The 19980-nt window shown below is 39.9% G+C and overlaps 1 protein-coding gene across 1 annotated transcript; it reads left to right on the forward strand.

Moving 5' to 3' along the window:
• The first annotated feature begins 2738 nt into the window (after positions 1–2738).
• On the forward strand, positions 2739–14498 carry LOC122559169 (tumor suppressor candidate 2-like). The gene is made up of 3 exons (XM_043708546.2): positions 2739–3107; positions 11526–11646; positions 13913–14498. Exons 1-3 carry the CDS (start codon positions 2959–2961, stop codon positions 13976–13978), a joined length of 336 nt encoding a protein of 111 aa, XP_043564481.1. The 5' UTR covers positions 2739–2958; the 3' UTR covers positions 13979–14498.
• The last annotated feature ends 5482 nt before the right edge of the window (positions 14499–19980 follow it).

Below are 19980 nucleotides of genomic sequence, written 5' to 3' on the forward strand. Positions count from 1 at the left end.
TGGTCTGATTTGAGTGAACACTGGCTTGTCATGGATTGAATGTTTGTGTGTTGTTCCTGGGAGCTCAAGATCCGGGAATGTTATGAGTTTAATTTGCATTCTGGGAATCTAAGATGATTTTAAAAGAAAAAGCCATTTTGTAGGACAATGATACTGAACATGTTAGCTGAGCAAGGTTACCTCATGACCTTTTCACTAGTCTCTCGTTATAATGTATTAGCCAAAACAAATTGACCATTTGGCCTGGCTGGATCAAGGTTTCCCACTTTGCTGTGCATGTAGCTTACACAGACGTTTCACTGAGTTTCACTTCCTCTGCAAACTTTTGCCATTTTGTTACTGCTTATCTGCTTAAGGACGTGTGGCGTTTTTGTAATTTTAACACCAAATTCTGTATAACGACAGCTTGTTTTCAGCAATAAGGGGAGTAGCCTGAGAGAGCTCTCAGGAGTAAGAGCTGGCGCCACTACTCTGCTAATGGTTTTAGAATCTGAGCTCAAGCCTGGCTTGTAGGTATCTATGTTATAGTGTAATATTGATGCCATTGGTAAATAAAGGTAATAATTGAAATTAAACTGTCTGTAAGAGTTTATATTTCAGACTACCACAGAGTACAATCTCCGGGAAGAAGCAACGGAAGATACAAGTTGAGTCCTTCAGGGATTCCCTGAGCTGTCTCGAATGCCTTGCACATTCTCATCAAAATCATTGATAGAGATAAACAGCAATGGGCCCAGTAACAACCCCTGAGGCATACCACTAGTCACAAGCCTCCAGTCCAACAAGTATCCTTCCATATTACCCTCTGCTTCCTACCATCAAGCCAATTGTGTATCCAATTTTGTGGAGTATAGAAAGTATGAGGGGCGGGGAGTTGAAGAAAGTAATTAGGAGGGCAAAAGAGAGGGCAGGAAATACACTGGCAGGTAAAATTAGGGAGAATCCCAAGATATTCTGAAGTACATAAAGGGGAAGAGAATAACCATTGAAAGAGTGGAGCCTATTTGGACCAAGGATCAATGTGTATGTGGAGCCAGAGGACGATGGTAGTGTGTTAAATATGTCTTCACTTGGGAGAAGGAAGATGTAGGTACAGAATTCGGTAAGAGGAACGAAGGAGGATGTAGGTACAGAATTTGGTAAGAGAAACTGAGAGATTCTTGAGCAGATTGATATAGGGAGTGAGTGGGCATTAGAGGTTTTGGCAGGCTTAAAAGTGGACAGATCCACAGGTTCTGATTAATTGTATCCCAGGTTGCTGTGGGAGATGAAGGAGGAAATTAGAGGGTCTCTGAGCCAAATTTCTAATTCCACTATGGCCAGAGATGACAAGACAACCAAGGCCCAGGAAAATCAGATCAACGAGTCTCATCAGTCGAATTGAAACTATTGGAGGAAATTAGAGGGTCTCTGAGCCAAATTTCTAATTCCACTATGGCCAGAGATGACAAGACAACCAAGGCCCAGGAAAATCAGATCAACGAGTCTCATCAGTCGAATTGAAACTATTGGAGGAAATTCTGAAGGAGAGGATTAATTTACAGTTGGAGAGGCAATGTTTGATCAGGGATAGTCAGCATAGCTTTGTCAGATGGAGTTGAAAAATGTGGCACTGGAAAAGCACAGCAGGTCAGGCAGCATCCAAGGAGCAACCCGCCCCATGCTGACCAGTTATCCCAACCGAATCTAGTCCCACCTGCCAGCACCCAGCCTATATCCCTCCAAACCCTTCCTATTCATATACCCATCCAGATGCCTTTTAAATGTTGCAATTGCACCAGCCTTCACCACTTCCTCTGGCAGCTCAGTCCATATACGTGCCATCCTCTGTGTGAAAAAGTTGCTCCTTAGGTTTCTTTTATATCTTTCCCCTCTCACCTTAAACCTATGTCCTTTAGTTCTGGACTCCCCGACCCCAGGAAAAAGACTTTTTCCATTTATCCTATCCATGCCCCTCTTAATTTGATTTGATTTGATTTGATTTATTATTATCACATGTATAGAAATACTGTGAAAAGTATTGTTTTGCATGCTATCCAGACAAATCATACCTTACATAAATCCATCAAGATGATAGAATAGAATGCAGAATATAGTATTACAGCTCCAGAGAAGGTGCACAGAAAGATCAACTCTAATATATGAGAGGTCCTTTCATAAGTCTGATAACATCTGGGAAGAAGCTGCTGTAGAATTGCCCTGCGGTTTCCTGGAATTGGGAGATGAATCAGCCATAAGGAACCCAACAGAAATGCAAGGAAAAGAAAATGAAATTTACTGCAAATATTCCTTGGATAGTTAATTGGTTGAAAATTGGGGGCAAGGCGTTTGACTGGACAAAGGGCTTGACGGAGGTTTCATAAACCTCCAGGAATGCATCCAACTGGCGCTGGCAACCCTAAATGTGGACCTTGGAAACGGTGTCAGGGGGTTGGAGCCCACCTGTCCCAAGGTAAAAGATTCAACAAAGAACACGAGTCCTCCTAGCAGAAGGCGATGTTGAGGTTGAACCTAACACTCCGTTGTACATCATATTGCTTACACATCTATTTATACGTATTTTACAGTACTTTTCTCTATAAAATAGAGGAGGGTATTTTACATCAAGGATGTCGCAAACTAAACTAACAAATTAACACACCTCACCACCTGACCTGACAGCCCAACGACCTGCTGCCACCGCCTATCCTCGACGTCATATCCGCCGGCCCCGGCCACTGACGTGAAAGTGGTTGCAAACAGGCGGCTGTGTGGACAGACTCCGACCGTGGGCGGGGTCCTTATCATTGCAGCTCCTAACGGTCACTGAGCAGCTCGAGCGTGGGTACGCGAGACCCAGGCTTCAGGCCTAGCCCTCTCCCGCCTCGCTACCAACCACCCTTCGCCTCCCTCTTCCCACCCTCACTCCCTTTCACCTACCTCCGAGAGCCGCCGCTCGGAGATGGTCTCCGGCTGATAATGGGCGGCAGCAGTTCCAAAGGCCGCACCTTTTGGCCCTTCGGGTCGGGCGCCGTCAGCGACTCGGCGAACGGCGTCGGCGAGCAGAGCCTGGCACGGTACAAAGGCGGCCGGCTCGGGGCTACTCCTTTCGTCTTCAGCCGCCGAAGGTTAGAGGGTAGGGTGGAGTGGGAATGGAGCGGTTCAGGTCAGATTATGGAGGCAGAGTTGGCAGCAGCCAGGCTGTGGGGTGTTGAGGAGAGGGGGCAGGGATCCTGGGGAGGGATGGTTGGGGGTTTGGAACAGAGATGAGGGGGAAGGGATGGTTGGGGGGGTGGGAGGTAAGCTGGGATCCAGGGGATGGATGGATATGGGGGGGATCTGGGATCCAGGAGAGGGATGGTGTAGTTTGGGCTGGGGGTGTGTGGCAGAGATCCAGGGGAGGGATGGTGTGGGCTAAGGACATTACTGCTTTTGAAATGGCTTAGCTTTTCACCTTAACTCTTGTGTAAGTTTATTGCTGTTTAAAAGCAAGCTCCTGCAGATCCTGGAAATCTGAAGTGCAGCAGTGTGCTGGAGAAGTTCAGCAGATCAAGTGACATATGTGGAGAGAAATGGTTAATGTTTTGAGTTTGGTACAACTCTTCAGAATTGAAGTATGTCTCATAAAGAAGAGTCACATCAGGTTCAAAGTTAAATCTATTTTCCTCCACAGGACTGGGCCTGAGTTTCCACTCGGGGGGGGGGGGGGGGGAGGGGGGGGGTGGAAGTTCTATTTGAATAGGACCCGGACATTCTCCTTCTGTATCCCTTGCCATGATGAAAGTATGTTGACTTATCCCATTTATATTTACCAAGGTGGCCAATTTATCTTAAAGCCCCCCGCTATTCTTTCATGAGATCCTTTGCATCCAACCAAACTGCCAAGTAAAGAATTTCCTCTTGCACTTCATGTAATGGTTTTTATTTTTCTATTTAAAATTGTGAGCATGCCTAGCTGTGCAAAAAGACCTCTGCGGGACTTCACTTCAGAACTGTCACATCTGCTAGGGCAAATGACAGAGGAATGATTGTGGTGGATTGAATAGTATATCTTTAGTAATTACTGATGATGTACTTCAAGTTGGTCTAAGATGTCAATGGAGCAGTAATATTTCATAAACAAGCAGACCATTAAATATACTGTCTGGAGATTTTTCCTGAAATGAGCAAAGTTTTGATATGTTCTTGAATATTTATCAATTTAAAAAACTTCCATTTAATAGAACATCTCTTGTGACTTGCATGTTGCAGCGAGTAAATTACTTTGAAAGTATGGTTTGTTGTCCTCCCTCCTTCCTTAGCATGAACCCATCATACTGCTATCTTCATTGAAGGATGTTATAGTTAGTTCAAAACATTCTGTTTCTTTCTCTACAGATGCTGAGTTTCTCCAGCACTTTGACATGAGAGCATGCCCAAGTATTATGTCGAATTACAGATCAGCAATGTGACCATGTCTTCAGTGGGGCTTAATTCCACAACTCTTAACTAAGACAGCAGTACTACTTTTGAGCCAAGGATTGCCCATGTAATATTTAAGGTGAAAGTTCTGGTGCTGAACCCTCTTGTCATATAAAGAAAAGTGTCTTGGGAGTGCTTAGTTTTTTTTTCTCATATGCGTTTGAATTTTAGTGCCAGTGTAGAAACTCTAGAGAAGGTTCTTAGGGCCTTTTCCAGGGCAACATATTATCACAAATCATTGGATTGTTTCATCCCAAGGATTGTGATGGTATGCAGTTGAGACTTCAGATACCTGTTAAATGCCATGAAGCTACTTTGAGAAGTTAAACTAACAAGTAACTTGCCAGTCCTTGTAGCATCAGAACTGAAGAAAGGTCTCTGGACCCTAGACATTAAGTCTGCTTTCTCTGTGCAGATACTGCTAGACCTGCTGAATTTTTCCAGCAGTTTCTGTTTTCTTTTGATTTCCAGCATCCATAGTTTTGCTTTTTTATTTTTCATAACTTACCACTATTTGTTCATGTTGGGTGCTGTACTAAGCTACATTCTCAAATATTTGCAATGGGCCTCCTCTGATATGAAAATGTGTTGCTGGAAAAGCGCAGCAGGTCAGACAGCATCCAGGGAACAGGAGAATCGACGTTTCGGGCATAAGCCCTTCTTCAGGAATCCTGAAGAAGGGCTTATGCCCGAAACGTCGATTCTCCTGTTCCCTGGATGCTGCCTGACCTGCTACGCTTTTCCAGCAACACATTTTCAGCTCTGATCTCCAGCATCTGCAGACCTCACTTTCTCCTCCTCTGATATGACAATGTTTTGAATTTGATCAGTAATATCAGGCAAAGTTTGCATTAATGAGATCAAATTATTCATAAATTTTTAAAATTTAATCAGTTTTGAAGTTTAGCATCTTCCTCTCTTTAAGCCTTATTTTAAAATGTTTTTTATGTTCTGTATGCCCCATTTAATTTACACTATTCCACCTTTTAAGAATTTGGGAAAGTGATCTATTTCAGGGCATGTATCTAGCCACATTAATCCCATAATTGAGAGCAGGTTATTAGTATTGTGCGCCTGACAAATTCTGATCTCTTGTTTCTACGTGCTGCTACACCCCTGTACACATCTGCACTAATGTCCCTTGCCATGTGTAGTTTACAACTTAGCTAAGATTGAGAAATTGTCATGGGAATCATAAGCAGCAAACAACAACCTGCTTTTCCCTGGTGCAGCATGTTGGTTATATCTGCTGTCAGTTCTGTTACTTTATAATGTAGATGGGAAAGGATGGATTCTTCTCTTTACTGAATTTTGAGTCTCCTTTTCGATCACTTACTGTATTGGGGGAAAGGTCAACCTCATAAACGAGACTAGAAAAATGGGAATGATATCCTCTACTGGTTTGGCAGATGTTTGTATAATGTAAACTGCCTAAATAATGCTGCTTTTGGCAGTGAGCTGCTAAGTTTATGTATTTTACTTTATATTGAAGAGGTTTATTCTTCTGCAGTCTTTGTATTTGCAGGCACTTGTGCTTTTTTTTTAATAAGGACTTTGCCTTTTATACTTGAGTAGATGTCATTGATCAGGATGCTAACCTCTCCCTGTTAGAGTTCATAATAATTGGACTTGTAGTTAGGGGGTATGTTTAAGAAGTTTGCACGTGGTACAAAATTTGATAGCATGGCAACTCGGGAGAGGAATTGCTGTAACCTGGAAGATCTTAGCTGGGAACAGCAATGGCACCTGGAATTCAGCCTGAAATACTGAATATTTGAGTGGTGTGACACTACCTAGAGCATGTGGACTGCAACCCAACACCCCACCTACTCCACAAGGAATTTGAAGGTAATCCACTTGAAGACAAAAAGGCAAGACATTATTCTACATAACCCTGTTAGTGCACTGAAAATCAGATAGACCTTGATGTGCATATCTACAGACTTCTAAAAGCAGGACAGGTAGGGTGGTTAAGACACATGGAATGCTTGATTTTATTAGCTGGAGCATAGAATGTTAGATCAAGGAGGTCATGCTGGACCTGCACACAATGCTAGTTAGGCCACAACTGGAGTATGGTATGTAGTTCTGGTCACATAGGGAACCATGTACTAGAGAGTATGCAGACAAGGTATCCCAGAATGTTATCTGAACTGAGGAGAGATTGAATGGGCTGGGGTTGGTTTTCTTGAACCAGCAAAGGTGATTTGATAGAGGTGTATACTGTTGAGTGGCCTAAGGATTGAGTAGAAAAGCACCTTTTCCATTAGTAGAGGGGTCAATAACTGTAGGTGGTGGAAGTAGATTTAAGGTAAGAGGTTGAAAGCTAAGAGGAGAATTGAAATGTTTTCACTTGGAAGGTAGTGAGAATCTGGAACTCATATCATTCACAGGTTGTCACAATCTTAATAACATTTTAAGCAGTATTTAGATATTCACTTGTTTTGCCATAGCCTCTGGGATATGGGTCAAAAGTTGGAAAATAAGATTAATGTCATAACTTTGGTGCAGATATGATGGCCTAAATGGCCTACATCTGTGCTTTAAATGTCTGAGTCCATAAATGTTGTTAATGACAGTTTCAGTAATGAGATTTGAAGCAATTTCCAGTTTTAAGTAGAGTTTAAAACCTGGAAAATAGTTACAGTAAGTGGATCTTGTCTGGAAAGGTGAGGGTAACAAATGACCCTTTGTTTGGAAGAGCAGATTCTGCTGAGGTGGGTTCCATTGACATGAGCAACCTGCGAGTACATTATTGAAGCGGACATTCTAAAGTATGCACCTAGACAATTTGTCTGTAGAAAGAATTTGAATCTGATCTCTTTTACCCAGTAACCATTTCTACAGTGAGGATTTCTACAGTTTGGCCACTCTAGAACACTATTACTTTCTCAGTTACTTGGGATGGTGCTTGGAGCATTCTGCCTGAGCTAAAGTCAGAACTCAGCACAGATTTTGGCCTTCTAGCTTGTACATGTGTGTTTCTGCACTAGGTGGATCTGGAAGGTGCATCTTCTGAATATTGTTTCAACTTTTGAAAGCTGTTGGTTATAATTGTCAGAAGCAGTGATCTCATGTAATTTCTTTGTGCACTGTTGAGCCATCTAATTATGCTGGTATAGTTTAAGATAGGATTCCATTTATTTTGTAGGCAAAGATGGGAACCATTCCAAATGCTGGAGCATAATTTGACAACATTCTAAAGTGAAGAAGAAATACTTAACTGCCAGGGCAAACTTGAATGTAGTTATAAACAATCAAAGTGGTTGTTAGTTGTTAATTCCATTATTAATCATTTATCGAATCCATTTTAAAATGAAGCATTTTAGGTTCAGGTGTAAGAAATAGTAGTGAATGAAATTATTCTAATGTTGAAATGTATTCAGATTATTTTGAGTTCCCAGGGCTTGATTCATGATATTCATGCGTCCTTGCACAATTTCTCAATCAGTGACAGAGGGCAAAGAGCATTGGAGCAGCAGTTATTTACACTGATTTATTCTTTTGTTTCTTGTGCTTGAGAGCACACTGCCACCACTGTTAATAGTATATATTTTAAGTTGGATTTGCCTAAATAAAAAATAGGCATTACATATTGCTTATGAATTGTTGATTTGCTATCTAATATTGGTGACAGTAGAGAGGGCACACTTTAACGTGCACTGCTGATTGTCCTGAAATTAAATGGTGGGTTACTTCCTCTGCTCAAGAATTAGCTTGCTGACTCACTTCAGGGCTAACATTCTGTGGGGCAGATTCAAATGTTGACCAGACAGCATGTGAGTGACAGTTTTCCTTCTCTGACATTTAGCAAATTAGTTGAAATTTTCACAACCACTTTAATGGTTTCCTTTTTCTGATGCTAACCTGTAAATGATTCTCAATATCTGGGTTCTCGGTTCAATACAATGTAATTAATGCTGGCATGTTTTGGACATACCTAGTTGATGTCAAGTGAGCCACATCACTAGCAGCTTAGAATACACAGTGCAAGTTATTTTATCCTTTTGTAATTTACAAAATAAGGGTACATTTGAATCCTTGATCACTACACCATCAATGTGACATTCCTTTTAATGGTTGAGAGAGATGCAGCAACAGAATAGTGAAGGGAAGTTAAACTCAGTTGTAACTGAATTTAAAGCAACGTGTTGAAAGACATGGATTGCACAGTACAAACAGGGTCCTCCTATCGGTAACAAACAAAAATTATTCACTATAATTCCACTCCCTCCAAACTCTAGTCTCTAGTCATTCTTAGACTGAGCTAAACTGTTTACAACCTCTGTAACTAGTCCTAAGTACAGTATAACCATTTCACCTCTCTATCAGAAGCAGTCTGCTTATACTTTCATTGTATTGCCCATGTCACAGCTCCTCTGCTACTGGAACCCTTATCCATTGCTGTGTTACCTCTAGTCCCAAAGCTGCTCAAGCTGGGTTTCCACCCTCCACTAAGTTAAGATAATTTAAATTATATTTCTCTATGTTGCCTTCCATCCAGTGCTTTGATTCTAAAACACTTTTTCTTGTCCAAATCTCTGCATGACCTTGCCCATCCATTTTGTGACTCTTCCAGCCCTCCAATTTTGGCTCCTGGTGACCCCACATCTTTATCCTAGTGTTAATTGTCTTCAGACAGCTTGGACCTAAAGTTTGGAATTTTGTCTCCAGCTCTCCTCATTGGCCAAGCCATTGTCCTCATATCTCTTTACACTTGTCAATTCTTGGCTAATCACTTCATTCCTGTGAAGTGCTGTGATATGTTTCCTTTTGTTAAAGATGCTAGTAAAGTGCACATTGTTGACTGCTTATCTGTAGAATTAGAGTTGCAACAAGTTAAAAGGAATGTAATTTGAATTATCTACCTTTTGAGGTAGATGCCAGAATTAAGAAAAGTGAAGATATTTTGGACACTTGTGGAGCTCAAATAAATTAATGAGGATGTGATGAAGCTACAAGAGTTGAAAACGAAATTGAGAATTTTTAAAATTATGGGTCAGCGAGCCCTTGAACATTGGTGGAAAGGAACATAATGCATGCTAGGACATGGGCAGCAGAGCTACAGGTGACCTCACCTTTATATAAGGTAGGACATAGGAGAGCATTGGAGCAGTCAAATCTAGAGGTAAATGATGTGGATGAGGGTTTCAGAAGCAAATCTTGGAATAGAAGGGTACACTTAGACAATGGTAAATATTACACCAAACTGGGAAGCTGTCTGGCCACTCTGACAACTGCCAGCTGGTGTCAAAGCTGATGACTTCAGAGAAGGGAACATCTTGCTTTTGCTCAAGCGCGCACACTCTTTGGGGACCCTGGTGGTATCAGCACAGATGTGGCAAGAGAAACCATTGCAGGTATTTATCAGGTTAAGATTAACCAGATGAGAATGGAACAAAAAGTGTAGTTCTATCCAGGTGGGCAACAGGGATAATTTGTTACAGTCATGTTACATTTCAGTTGATGCAAAGTAACTCATTCCTCCATTTCTATATTTGCGTTGCAGAGGGGAACTTAAATTTGCTGCACAGGTACTTGAGCAGCACATGGTAGCTATTTACTTAGGCATTTAGATTTTAAGAATAACTACTAAATTTGCAATAAAATAATTCTGTTAGTAAACCAACCACCTCCATAAAAATTCATGGATGATCTGGTTGGAAATGTAAACTCCTTCACGAAGTCATGATCTGGCAAGTACATCAAATTTCGTTTATAATGGAGCAGGCATCTCTGAAAGGCTACTTAGAAAATAGTCATGTTCCTTTGGGGTCAGGACTATACTCGACATCAGTATTCAGCTCGAGAACTCTAGTGTATTGTTAGATCTTAAACCAGATCAAAACTTTTTACTTTAATCTGGTTTGGAGCCAGTTATCTTTGTCTACTTTAAAAATAAAGGATGAGTTCCTGAGAAGTAACTTACTGAACAAATCAACAAAATTCTAATTTCATACAAATAACATTAGTCTACAAACATGTACAACTTATTTCTAACTCAGAGCGTTAACATGTGGAATATATGGATATTATTCTGTAATTGGAAACCCCATAATGCATACCTAATGACAAATGCTATCCAGGCATAGCCAACTGATTTCTCAGCAAAGCGCACCCCCACCCCCCCTCTTTCTCCTCTCTCTTTCCCCCCCCCCCCCCCCCCCCCCCCCCCCTCCAAATTCAGATGTTATTGACACGATGGGTCATCAAATTTCATTCAACTCAATTGCAGTTCTACACTTTTCCAAGACTGGCTTTGAAACACCTTGAGAGATGCTGCGTCTTAGACTGCCTCAGTGGCTACTCTTGTTCTGGCACCGAACTGTCTTGAGTGTATCAATTTTCCTGGTTTTCTTCATGACTGAAACTTGACTCCAGCTAATCCCCAAAATTTCTTTTGAGTTTCTTCTTGCAGCACAGAGCCATCTACCTGTTCTTAACCCCTCAATAACTCCACCCACAAGCAATAAGTGTAGTTCAGTTGCCTTCCCAATAATACAGTTAACCGCCACATGTTTTTTTCCAAAAAAATGGAGTCTCCACAAACACTTGTCTTCAATCCCTAACTGTCACCTTTTGAACTCATTCAGTGGCCCCGAAAAAGTTCTGGGTGGCCTAATAAAATCTTACAATTGCAGGACAAAATTGAATATTGACACTAGCAACTGTGGACTGTGTGCCAAAAATTTAGCAGAGCATGTGGTTTCCCCAAGTATGATTGAGTGTACAGGGAAAGGACAATAATTAACAGGACTTTGAAGTGATCATTAAATACTAAAGCTAGCTTAGTAATTTTTCCCTTTTTTTTTGGTTGTAAACTTTCTAAAGCATTCAGAGGCCAATCTCGTCAGGAGGTTTAAATTTTGGTAAGAGTATGTCCATATATAAAAGCCTTGCCATTTTTTTAATATAAAGCCACTTTCATAAATATACCTAACAACACACTTTAATTTTTCATTAAATTATTGTGAATACATTGTGGAGACTTCTAGATTTTCAGCTGGCAACAAAATTTCATTTTAATGTTGTATATCCATTTTGTGACAGACTACATTGTTTGTGGGTTTTTTTTGCCTTTGCAGCTCGATGTATTATGATGAAGATGGTGATTTGGCTCATGAATTCTATGAAGAAACATTTGTCACAAAGAATGGAAGGAAAAAGGCTAAACTGAAAAGAATTCATAAAAATTTAATACCTCAGGTGAGAAGCAAATCTACTGCTTTGTAATTAGTGTATCCTTTTTGTTTTCTCTGGATCAAGTTCCAGTAAAGATTATGCATTTATGTAGTTTGTTCAAAAGCAGCAAACCCTTCAAACAATTGTATAGTAATTATAACCCTATTATAAACCCAAATACTGCAGCCATTCTGTGCAAGTGGTTCAATTGCAGCATTTGTTATAAGTGAGCATCCACCTGAGTTTTTTTTTTCCCCAAACCTGTTCCCATTTGAGAATGAGGGACGCAAAATGCTATTGCTTAATTTCTATACCTTATCCTTCAAGTTTCTTACTGTTGCCACAGATTGAATACAATGTCATGCTGGTTACTTCTGCACCACGCCACCTTTTGCGACTTTGCTGTATTGCTCACTAGAGGGTGATGTTCTTCAAGGTCCCTAAAATATTCCAAGGTGATTGGACATAGGTTCGCTGTCTGTTTGCCTCCAAAGCCTCTGCCCTCTTGCTGGGATCATCTAATTCATCTGTTATTCTGGACTTAATACACTGAGTGGTGATGTCTTATCTCTGCACCAAGTGAAGCTGATACTTGTTTATTTCAGCTTATTGGATGTGATGAGGCACCAGGGTATGCTGGCTGGTGCACATTAGGTGTAAGTGATAGCTGAGGATGCTGAGGCAGCAAGAGCCTTGCCCACATTAAAAAAACAGAGATTGCCACTAGTATGACTCATTAAGGAATTTCTATGACAGAACAAGTAGCAATTTAAAAGCAAAATAACTCCGATGCTATAAATCCATAAGAAAACAATGTTGAAAATATTCATGAGGTCTGATATCTGTCAGTCTGTATCTGTGGAGGATGAAACAGTTAATGTTATGAGTTAAATATAACCTTTCAGAACTGAAGGGGCATAGATATATGGTGGGCTAAATGCTGTTGAAAGAGAGAGGAGAAACAAAGAAAATGCTTTCTCCAGGGTAGAGGGGTGCAGTGGAGTCCATGGCATGTTGGATTTTAGTATTTTACTTGGGATAGATTTTAATTTTCTGACCTTTCCTCAGTAACTTAAGCAAAATCAGATGGAACTAACTAAAATTTCCAAGTCTAACTCTGTCGTGGACTTTCCCACAGGGGCCCAGATGTCATGTGTTTGCCCATTAGCAGTTTCAACTTCCTAGGCAATTCCTGTGATATCAGCTGTGGAAGAACATCCATGTGATTCTGTCATGCCCTTCTTATTTAAACGGCTGCAGCAATGACTTTTCTTTTACAAGATCTGAACCATTGCGTTCGCAATGGCCTTCATGGTACCAAACCAACAACTCCTTGGATAAGTATGGATCAGTAAATGTTAGAGTTCAGGCAAAACATGTTAAGGTCACAGGAAAGCTGCAGAAAGGATTGAGTAAATTTGTAGTAGGGATGAGATTGAGACACTAAATAATCTGGAACTCTTAAACTAAACAGTAGCAGGCAAATTCCTTTCATCCATCCATCCAAATTGTGAACTTAAAGCAGCAGTCACTGGCTGTTAGTCAGATGTAAAACAGAGACAAACTTGATACAATTATATCCAAACCACTTTGGTTAAAGACCAATAAATCTGATTGCAGTTCAACTAAAATAGCAGCATGTACCAGTTTCTGAAAGAGATTAGAGGCTGGTTTTAATAGATATTTTGAATCATCCAAAAAATTAGTGGACATTTATAGTGAAAACTTTCACTAAAACAATGCAGCTTATCATTTTTCAAGTTAGTTTGGACAACATCGTAAAGGGAAACAATCATTTAATACAAATTTGTTTCTCTGCAGCAGCAAAGTATGAAAGGTCAGCATTAGAAACTACTTTGTCTTCCTATGGTTTCAATATTTGATTGTCTTGTATCTCTATCCCCAAGTAGCAGTATTGCCATCAGGATACCTTGAGTTTTGCTTATGTGTACTGAAACCACTGGGTACTACATTAAGGTGTGTGTTACTGGAAAACCCAGCCTTTATTATCCATCTTAACATTTTTGAGAAATCATACAATACAGCTAAAGGTCACTTGAACCATTGTACTAGCTGTTTAAAAGAACTGTTCAATCGAGACATTGAGTTGTTCAGTCACAAACGTGGATTATGATAGGTGATTTATAATTTTTGCTATTCATCATAGGAGCTGCTTAGTAGAACATTCACAATAGAATTGTTAGCAATATGTTAAATAGCCCATAAATGCAAGCTGATCATTTTTTTTAACTCCCTGAATTACCTGATCTATCTTTTTTTTTCTCTACAGGGGATGGTTAAACTGGACCATCCACGAATCCATGTTGATTTCCCAGTGGTTTTATGTGAGGTGTGACTGAAATGCAAGTTTTCATCAGATTAAGACTTGTGCACTATAGATGACTGCCAGATGCTGAATTCTCCTTGGACCTTCATTTCAGTGGTGGAGACTGGCCCAGTGAGCACAAGGCATCTGTTTCATTTGCGTGTAGTTTTTTTCTGCTACAGGCCAAACTCTCAAACATTTCCCTTCTATGAATATCAATAGAGTAATCTGAGATTATCCTAATTCAATTAAATCTAGTCACAGTACAGATATACACTAAGAACTTTTGTGCTGTTTCAAGTAATTGTGCTAGATGACTAAGACTGGTACTCGAACAGTGTAAATAGCTTTAATTTAATGCAGTCATCAGGGATATTTAAACATTGAGTCTGTATATATGCATCTGCACAGTGTTCAGCAGTAAATATAATGGCATATCCATGAAAGTTGATTAGTTACAAAGTTTGTTATTTATCAATGACTTTTTTTTTGTTCGAGAATGTTTTAATTTTCTCATTGTGTAATAAAATTCCCAGCGAGTCTCTTGAAATTTTTTTACTGACTCTTGATTGTCACGAGGACAAATATTTCTGAAACAGGAGTTTAAACTGTTTCCTGTACCAAAAGTGTAAGCTTTATTTAAGGAAGCAATCCCATACATGAACTGAATAGCAAAAGCATAATGAAAACATGGAGAAAAATAGATAGCAATGACAGCTTAACCTTGTTAAAAGAGCCGCATCATCATAGGTGTCATAACACATCCAATATCTGACTGCAGAATATGGTCAGGGAGATGGGTTTTCCTCCCTCCATGCTAGTGCCTTAGTAGCATCTACATCTGGCCTGGCTGCTTTAAACCAATTTAGCTTATCTATTCACAATGTTCATTTTGTGCAGATCATCAAACATTGGGAAAGATTTACTGAGCAGCAGGAGAGTCCTGTGCTGAATGATTATCAGCTGAAATCTGGCATAATTTGAGTATGCTCATCGGATTGCATTTTCACAGTTGACTTGAGGGACTATTTGTGACTCTAACTGACCTAATCTAAAAAGAACTAGTGGAGCCCCTGTCACTAAATTGTTTGCTGAAACTGGTAACTGCTTTGTCCAGGTAATGAAATAGTTGCGCATTTATCCAAACTGGATAAACAGTTGCAAAACTCAACATTGGCTACAAGGTTTAACTTCTGTTCACAACTAAGTGTTTTTTTTATCCTAAAAGCATTTAATTCTAAGCCAAATATGTAATGGTGTTGTTTGCTGTCTTCCAGTTTAGATGGGGAAATGAGGATAAATAGGTGATCTATTGGATACCTGTCAATTCATTTGGTCTAGTCCAGGAACTGTCAGGCAACCCTTTTACTACAGGCAAAAGATGTTAAAGTTGTTGATCAATGTTCAAGCCTGGCTGTTCTTAAACCATTCAGTGCACATGTGTAAGCATGACAGTTGAAATATTTGTACATCAAGTGGATGTTGTCGTAAAGAAAATGAAATACAATTTTCCTAAGAATTAATCTTTAATGACATGGTCTTTAGATATTGCTAATTGAAGAATTGGCTGTTTTAATGAAAAATAAGACTACCAAGAGAGAAGCTGAAATCCACACCATCCAGGGTGTTTTGTTTCGGCATGTGGTTGGAAGAGATGTAAGGAAGTAAGAGCTGAGCATAGTTCATACAGAAAGGAAAAGGTGGTGGAAACTGGATGATTGACATGAGATTAAGGTTATAATTTACACACATGGATTTAGCTAGCATGTGGTTCATTATTATTTGGACTGAGAATGTGCCATATCTTATGTACTGAAATTAAATGTCACTGCCTGCAACAGCACAAATAGTCAATTATATAGAATTAGATAGTCTTTGACAAATCATTGCACTGAATGTTATATCTGCTTCAGGTTCACTAAATGCATTAAAAGAATATTAGGTTTTCAAAATGATTCCCAATTAACATGTTTAAGTCTGAGCATGCAACAAGATCTTCTTGAGCATGCCTTTTCCTAAAGAAGCTGAAGAAGATTTCTTCCATTTCACTATGATTAATAACAGTTGAGCTCAATGTCACATGAGCAAAGGAGTTAAAAACACTCATTTTGAAAAGGATAATTATTTACTTTCCAACTTGTGTATGAAACTTGGAAGGTAGGTGGCACAACATTAATTGAAGTACAAGAAAACAGGAGGGATATAATATTTCTGGCCAGAAATGAAGAGTGTGGTGCTGGGAAAGCACAGCAGGTCAAGCAGCATCTGAGGAACAGGAGAATCAACATTTCGGGCATAAACTCTCCATTCCTGATGAAGGGCTTATGCCCGAAACATCAATTCTCCTATTCCTTGAATGCTGTCTGACCTGCTGTGCTTTTCCAGCACCACACTCCTGACTCTGAGCTCCAGCATCTGCAGCCCTCACTTTCTCCTGGCCAGAAGTGAAGTCTGGATCAATGAAAACTTAATAGGTCCTTTGGGCTCAGCTGTTGATTGTGCTTCATGTGAATGTTAAGGCAACAAAAGATTGAGAAATATTGGCTGGGCTTCTATAAAGCTCTATGATTATAAGATTTAATAAATAGTTGTTTTGGGTTGAGCCCCAACTGCCTGAGGTTAGTCAGGAATGGGGGATTTAAAAAATGGTCCTTATGTGCTGTGCTTCATTACCATTCTTTAAGGATATATTGACTCTGGAGCAAATCACTAACCCTTATTAAAAATAAAATGTTCTTATTGAAAATGTGTGCTGTAGTCCTTTTTAATCAAAGGAAGTTTAAACAGCCTGCCATTAAACATTTTAAACAATGCAATAGCACACACACTAACAGGCCCACTAGCTTGTGCTGCTTCTATTTGGTTGCAATTTTGATAAAATGAGTAATTAGAACAAAATCAAGGTTTTCAGGTTCTCAGACTTTTGATAACTGGATCTCCAAGGTATCACATCTTTTGTAGCTGTCAGCTTGATTCAGTTGACGGTATATTCAAATCAACAGGCTATAGGTTCAATGCCTACTGATGTCTAAAAATCTTGACTGGTTTACATCATTTACTACACCTGATGTGGCCTCCTATACATTGGAGAGGCAGGCTGCCTACTTGCGGAAAGTTTCAGAGAACACTTCGGGGACACCTGCACCAACCAACCCAACCGCCCCGTGGCTGAACACTTTAACTCCCCCTCCCACTCTGCCAAGGACATGCAGGTCCTTGGCCGTCTCCATCGCCAGACCATGGCAACATGATGCCTGGAGGAAGAGCGCCTCATCTTCTGTCTAGGAACCGTCCAACCACAAGGCATGAATGCAGATTTCTCCAGCTTTCTCATTTCCCCTCCCCTACCTTTTCTCAGTCCCAACCCTCAGACTCAGCACCGCCTTCTTGACCTGCAATCTTCTTCCCGACCTCTCCGCCCCCACCCCCTCTCCGGCCTATCACCTTCATCTTAACCTCCTTCCACCTATTGTATTCCCAATGCCCCTCCCCCAAGTCCCTCCTCCCTACCTTTTATCTTAGCCTGCTTGGCACACCCTACTCATTCCTGAAGAAGGGCTTATGCCCGAAACGTCGATTCTCCTGTTCCTTTGATGCTGCCTGACCTGCTGTGCTTTTCCAGCAACACATTTTTAAGCTCTGATCTCCAGCATCTGCAGTCCTCACTTCCTCCCAATCTTGACTGGTAGTCAAGTGAAATTTAACAGGCCTGATTTTGATGCATTGGGTGTCTAATACTGCTGCAGTTAGGTTTCCCTTGATCCTTTCAGTCTTTAGCTCCAATGTTTTGCTCACTAAGTTTCTGAAAGCGAGGGGATTATAACCTTGTGAAGAAAATGGAGCATCTGATTGTCTTGATCACTTTCGTAAAGGAGCTATTCTACTGATTACCAAAAATAAGATAGGAAAGAAACTTAAGGGACAACATTTTCATGCAGAGGGTGGTACGTGTGTGGAATGGGCAGCTAGAGGGAATGGTGGAGGCTAGGATAATTGCAACATTTAAAAGGCATCTGGATGGGTATATGAATAGGAAGAGTTTGGAGGGATATGGGTTGGGTGATGGCAGGTGGGACTAGATTTGGGTGGGATATCTGGTTGGTATGGAAGAGTTGGACGGAAGGGTCCACTTCCGTGCTGTACATTTTTGACTAATTGAAAAAATAAACAGCGGATGAAATAGTAAGATTAGGTTGAAAGGAAAAAGTGATACACCTGAAAGAATATGATTTCATACTCCGTCACTGCAGGGAAATAGTGGTAGACATTGGTAATTACTAGATCTTATTATCTGTTTAGTTCATGTTTTGTGTGTAAATGTGAGATCATACTGCTCAAAGCAATGAAAATTGAGGCTGACAGTGGACTCACAACACAGTGATAGGCAACTTGGTTTTTTGGATATAAAATATAACGACCCCTCACCTGAAGTTGCTGTAATGTGCATGTTGCATAAATAAATAAAACATTGGTCTCACCATTTTTTTGACAGCAAAATCTCAACTTTAAGGGCCTTTTGAATTTCAAGAACAAGAACTAGTAGGTTATCAATATATTAATTAAAAAGCTATACTTCAATTTAAATAGTCAATACAACAAATATATTTTCTAATTAACCTGTTCAAAGATGTCAGTACAGACCACTGGAGGAGATGTGATGTGACCTCAGGGTTTGTGTTTCAGAGGTAGGTACACCACAAAGACCCATTTAACATATATACATGTTACATAATCAACCTGTTCAGACATTATTACACACCTCTGGAGCAGCTCCTGGCTCAGAGATATGGACATTACCATTGTGTCACAGGAGCCTATAAGACAAAAATATATTTACAATCTCAAGCATTTGTGTCATTCCTGGCACAAATGTGTTACTCTGTAGTTACAATTATTTTATCCCAATAATTTTAAACAGCTATTTTATAACTGTCTACAGAAGATGACACAAAGAGTATCCCAAAGAATAGTAGAAAGGTCGTGACTAAAATGGAATAAGAAAATTAAAAAAACGATGATGATAACTACAGAAAAAGCACTAGGAACATTAATTGTCTAATAAGCCCCTTGGATCTGATGACCTGTATCTAATATGTTTTTTTTTATTCATGTAGGGTAAGTAAGGAATCCTTTCCAATAAAAGTTTTTACCTGAGTTTCAGGTTCCCATTTTCATCAGCAAAATATACTTGTATAGACCCAATCCTCGTTGGGTCAGAATTGTTCTGATAAGATAGCTTGTCAGAGTTTATTTTCAACTATCCAACACCATTTAATGGCTTGGAAATTTATGGGAAAATGCCAGCCCTCTAGCATCTCTGAGCTATTAAAACATAGAACAGTACAGGCCCTTCTCACACCAGTTTTGTTTTATGATGTGGAGGAGCTGGTGTTGGACTGGGGTGGACAAAGTTAAAAATCACACAACGTTAGGTTACACTTCAACAGGTTATTTGGAAGCACTGCACCTTCATCAGGAAGCTGATGAAGGAGCTGCGCTCCGAAAGCTAGTGCTTCCAAATAAACCTGGTGTTGTGTCAGTTTTGTTTTAGACATTTGTAACCACTTGAACATTACCTCCAAGAGCTCATTTATCCTGTTATGCTAAAGGTAAAAGATTGCAACCACCGTGTTCACCAGCTTTGCAGTACTTCCATTAGAACCTTTATACAGGCCATTATGTGACTTATCACATTTTACTTATCAACTGTTTCAAAGTGGAAGCAAATCATTTTCATTCCTGAGGAATTGCCTCAGAGAAAAATCACAGCATCCATGATGGTCAACTGACTCTTGTCCAAAACTGACTTGTTCAAATGGAGAAATGATCTATTTATCTAGATTTTATCTGTACCTCACTTCATAAATCTGTCCTGCTTTCAATAATAACAGTCAGGTACAGTTACAACATTTAAAAGACATTTGGATAAGGACATGAATAAGAAATATTTGAAGGGATATGAGCCAAGTATAGGTGGGTGGGATGAATTTAGTTTGGGATTATGGTTTACATGGATTTAGACCGAAGGGTCT

This window comes from Chiloscyllium plagiosum, unplaced genomic scaffold, assembly GCF_037043375.1.
Source record: "Chiloscyllium plagiosum isolate Xiang-an unplaced genomic scaffold, Cpla_swu_hap1 HiC_scaffold_14, whole genome shotgun sequence".
Classification (NCBI taxonomy): domain Eukaryota; kingdom Metazoa; phylum Chordata; class Chondrichthyes; order Orectolobiformes; family Hemiscylliidae; genus Chiloscyllium; species Chiloscyllium plagiosum.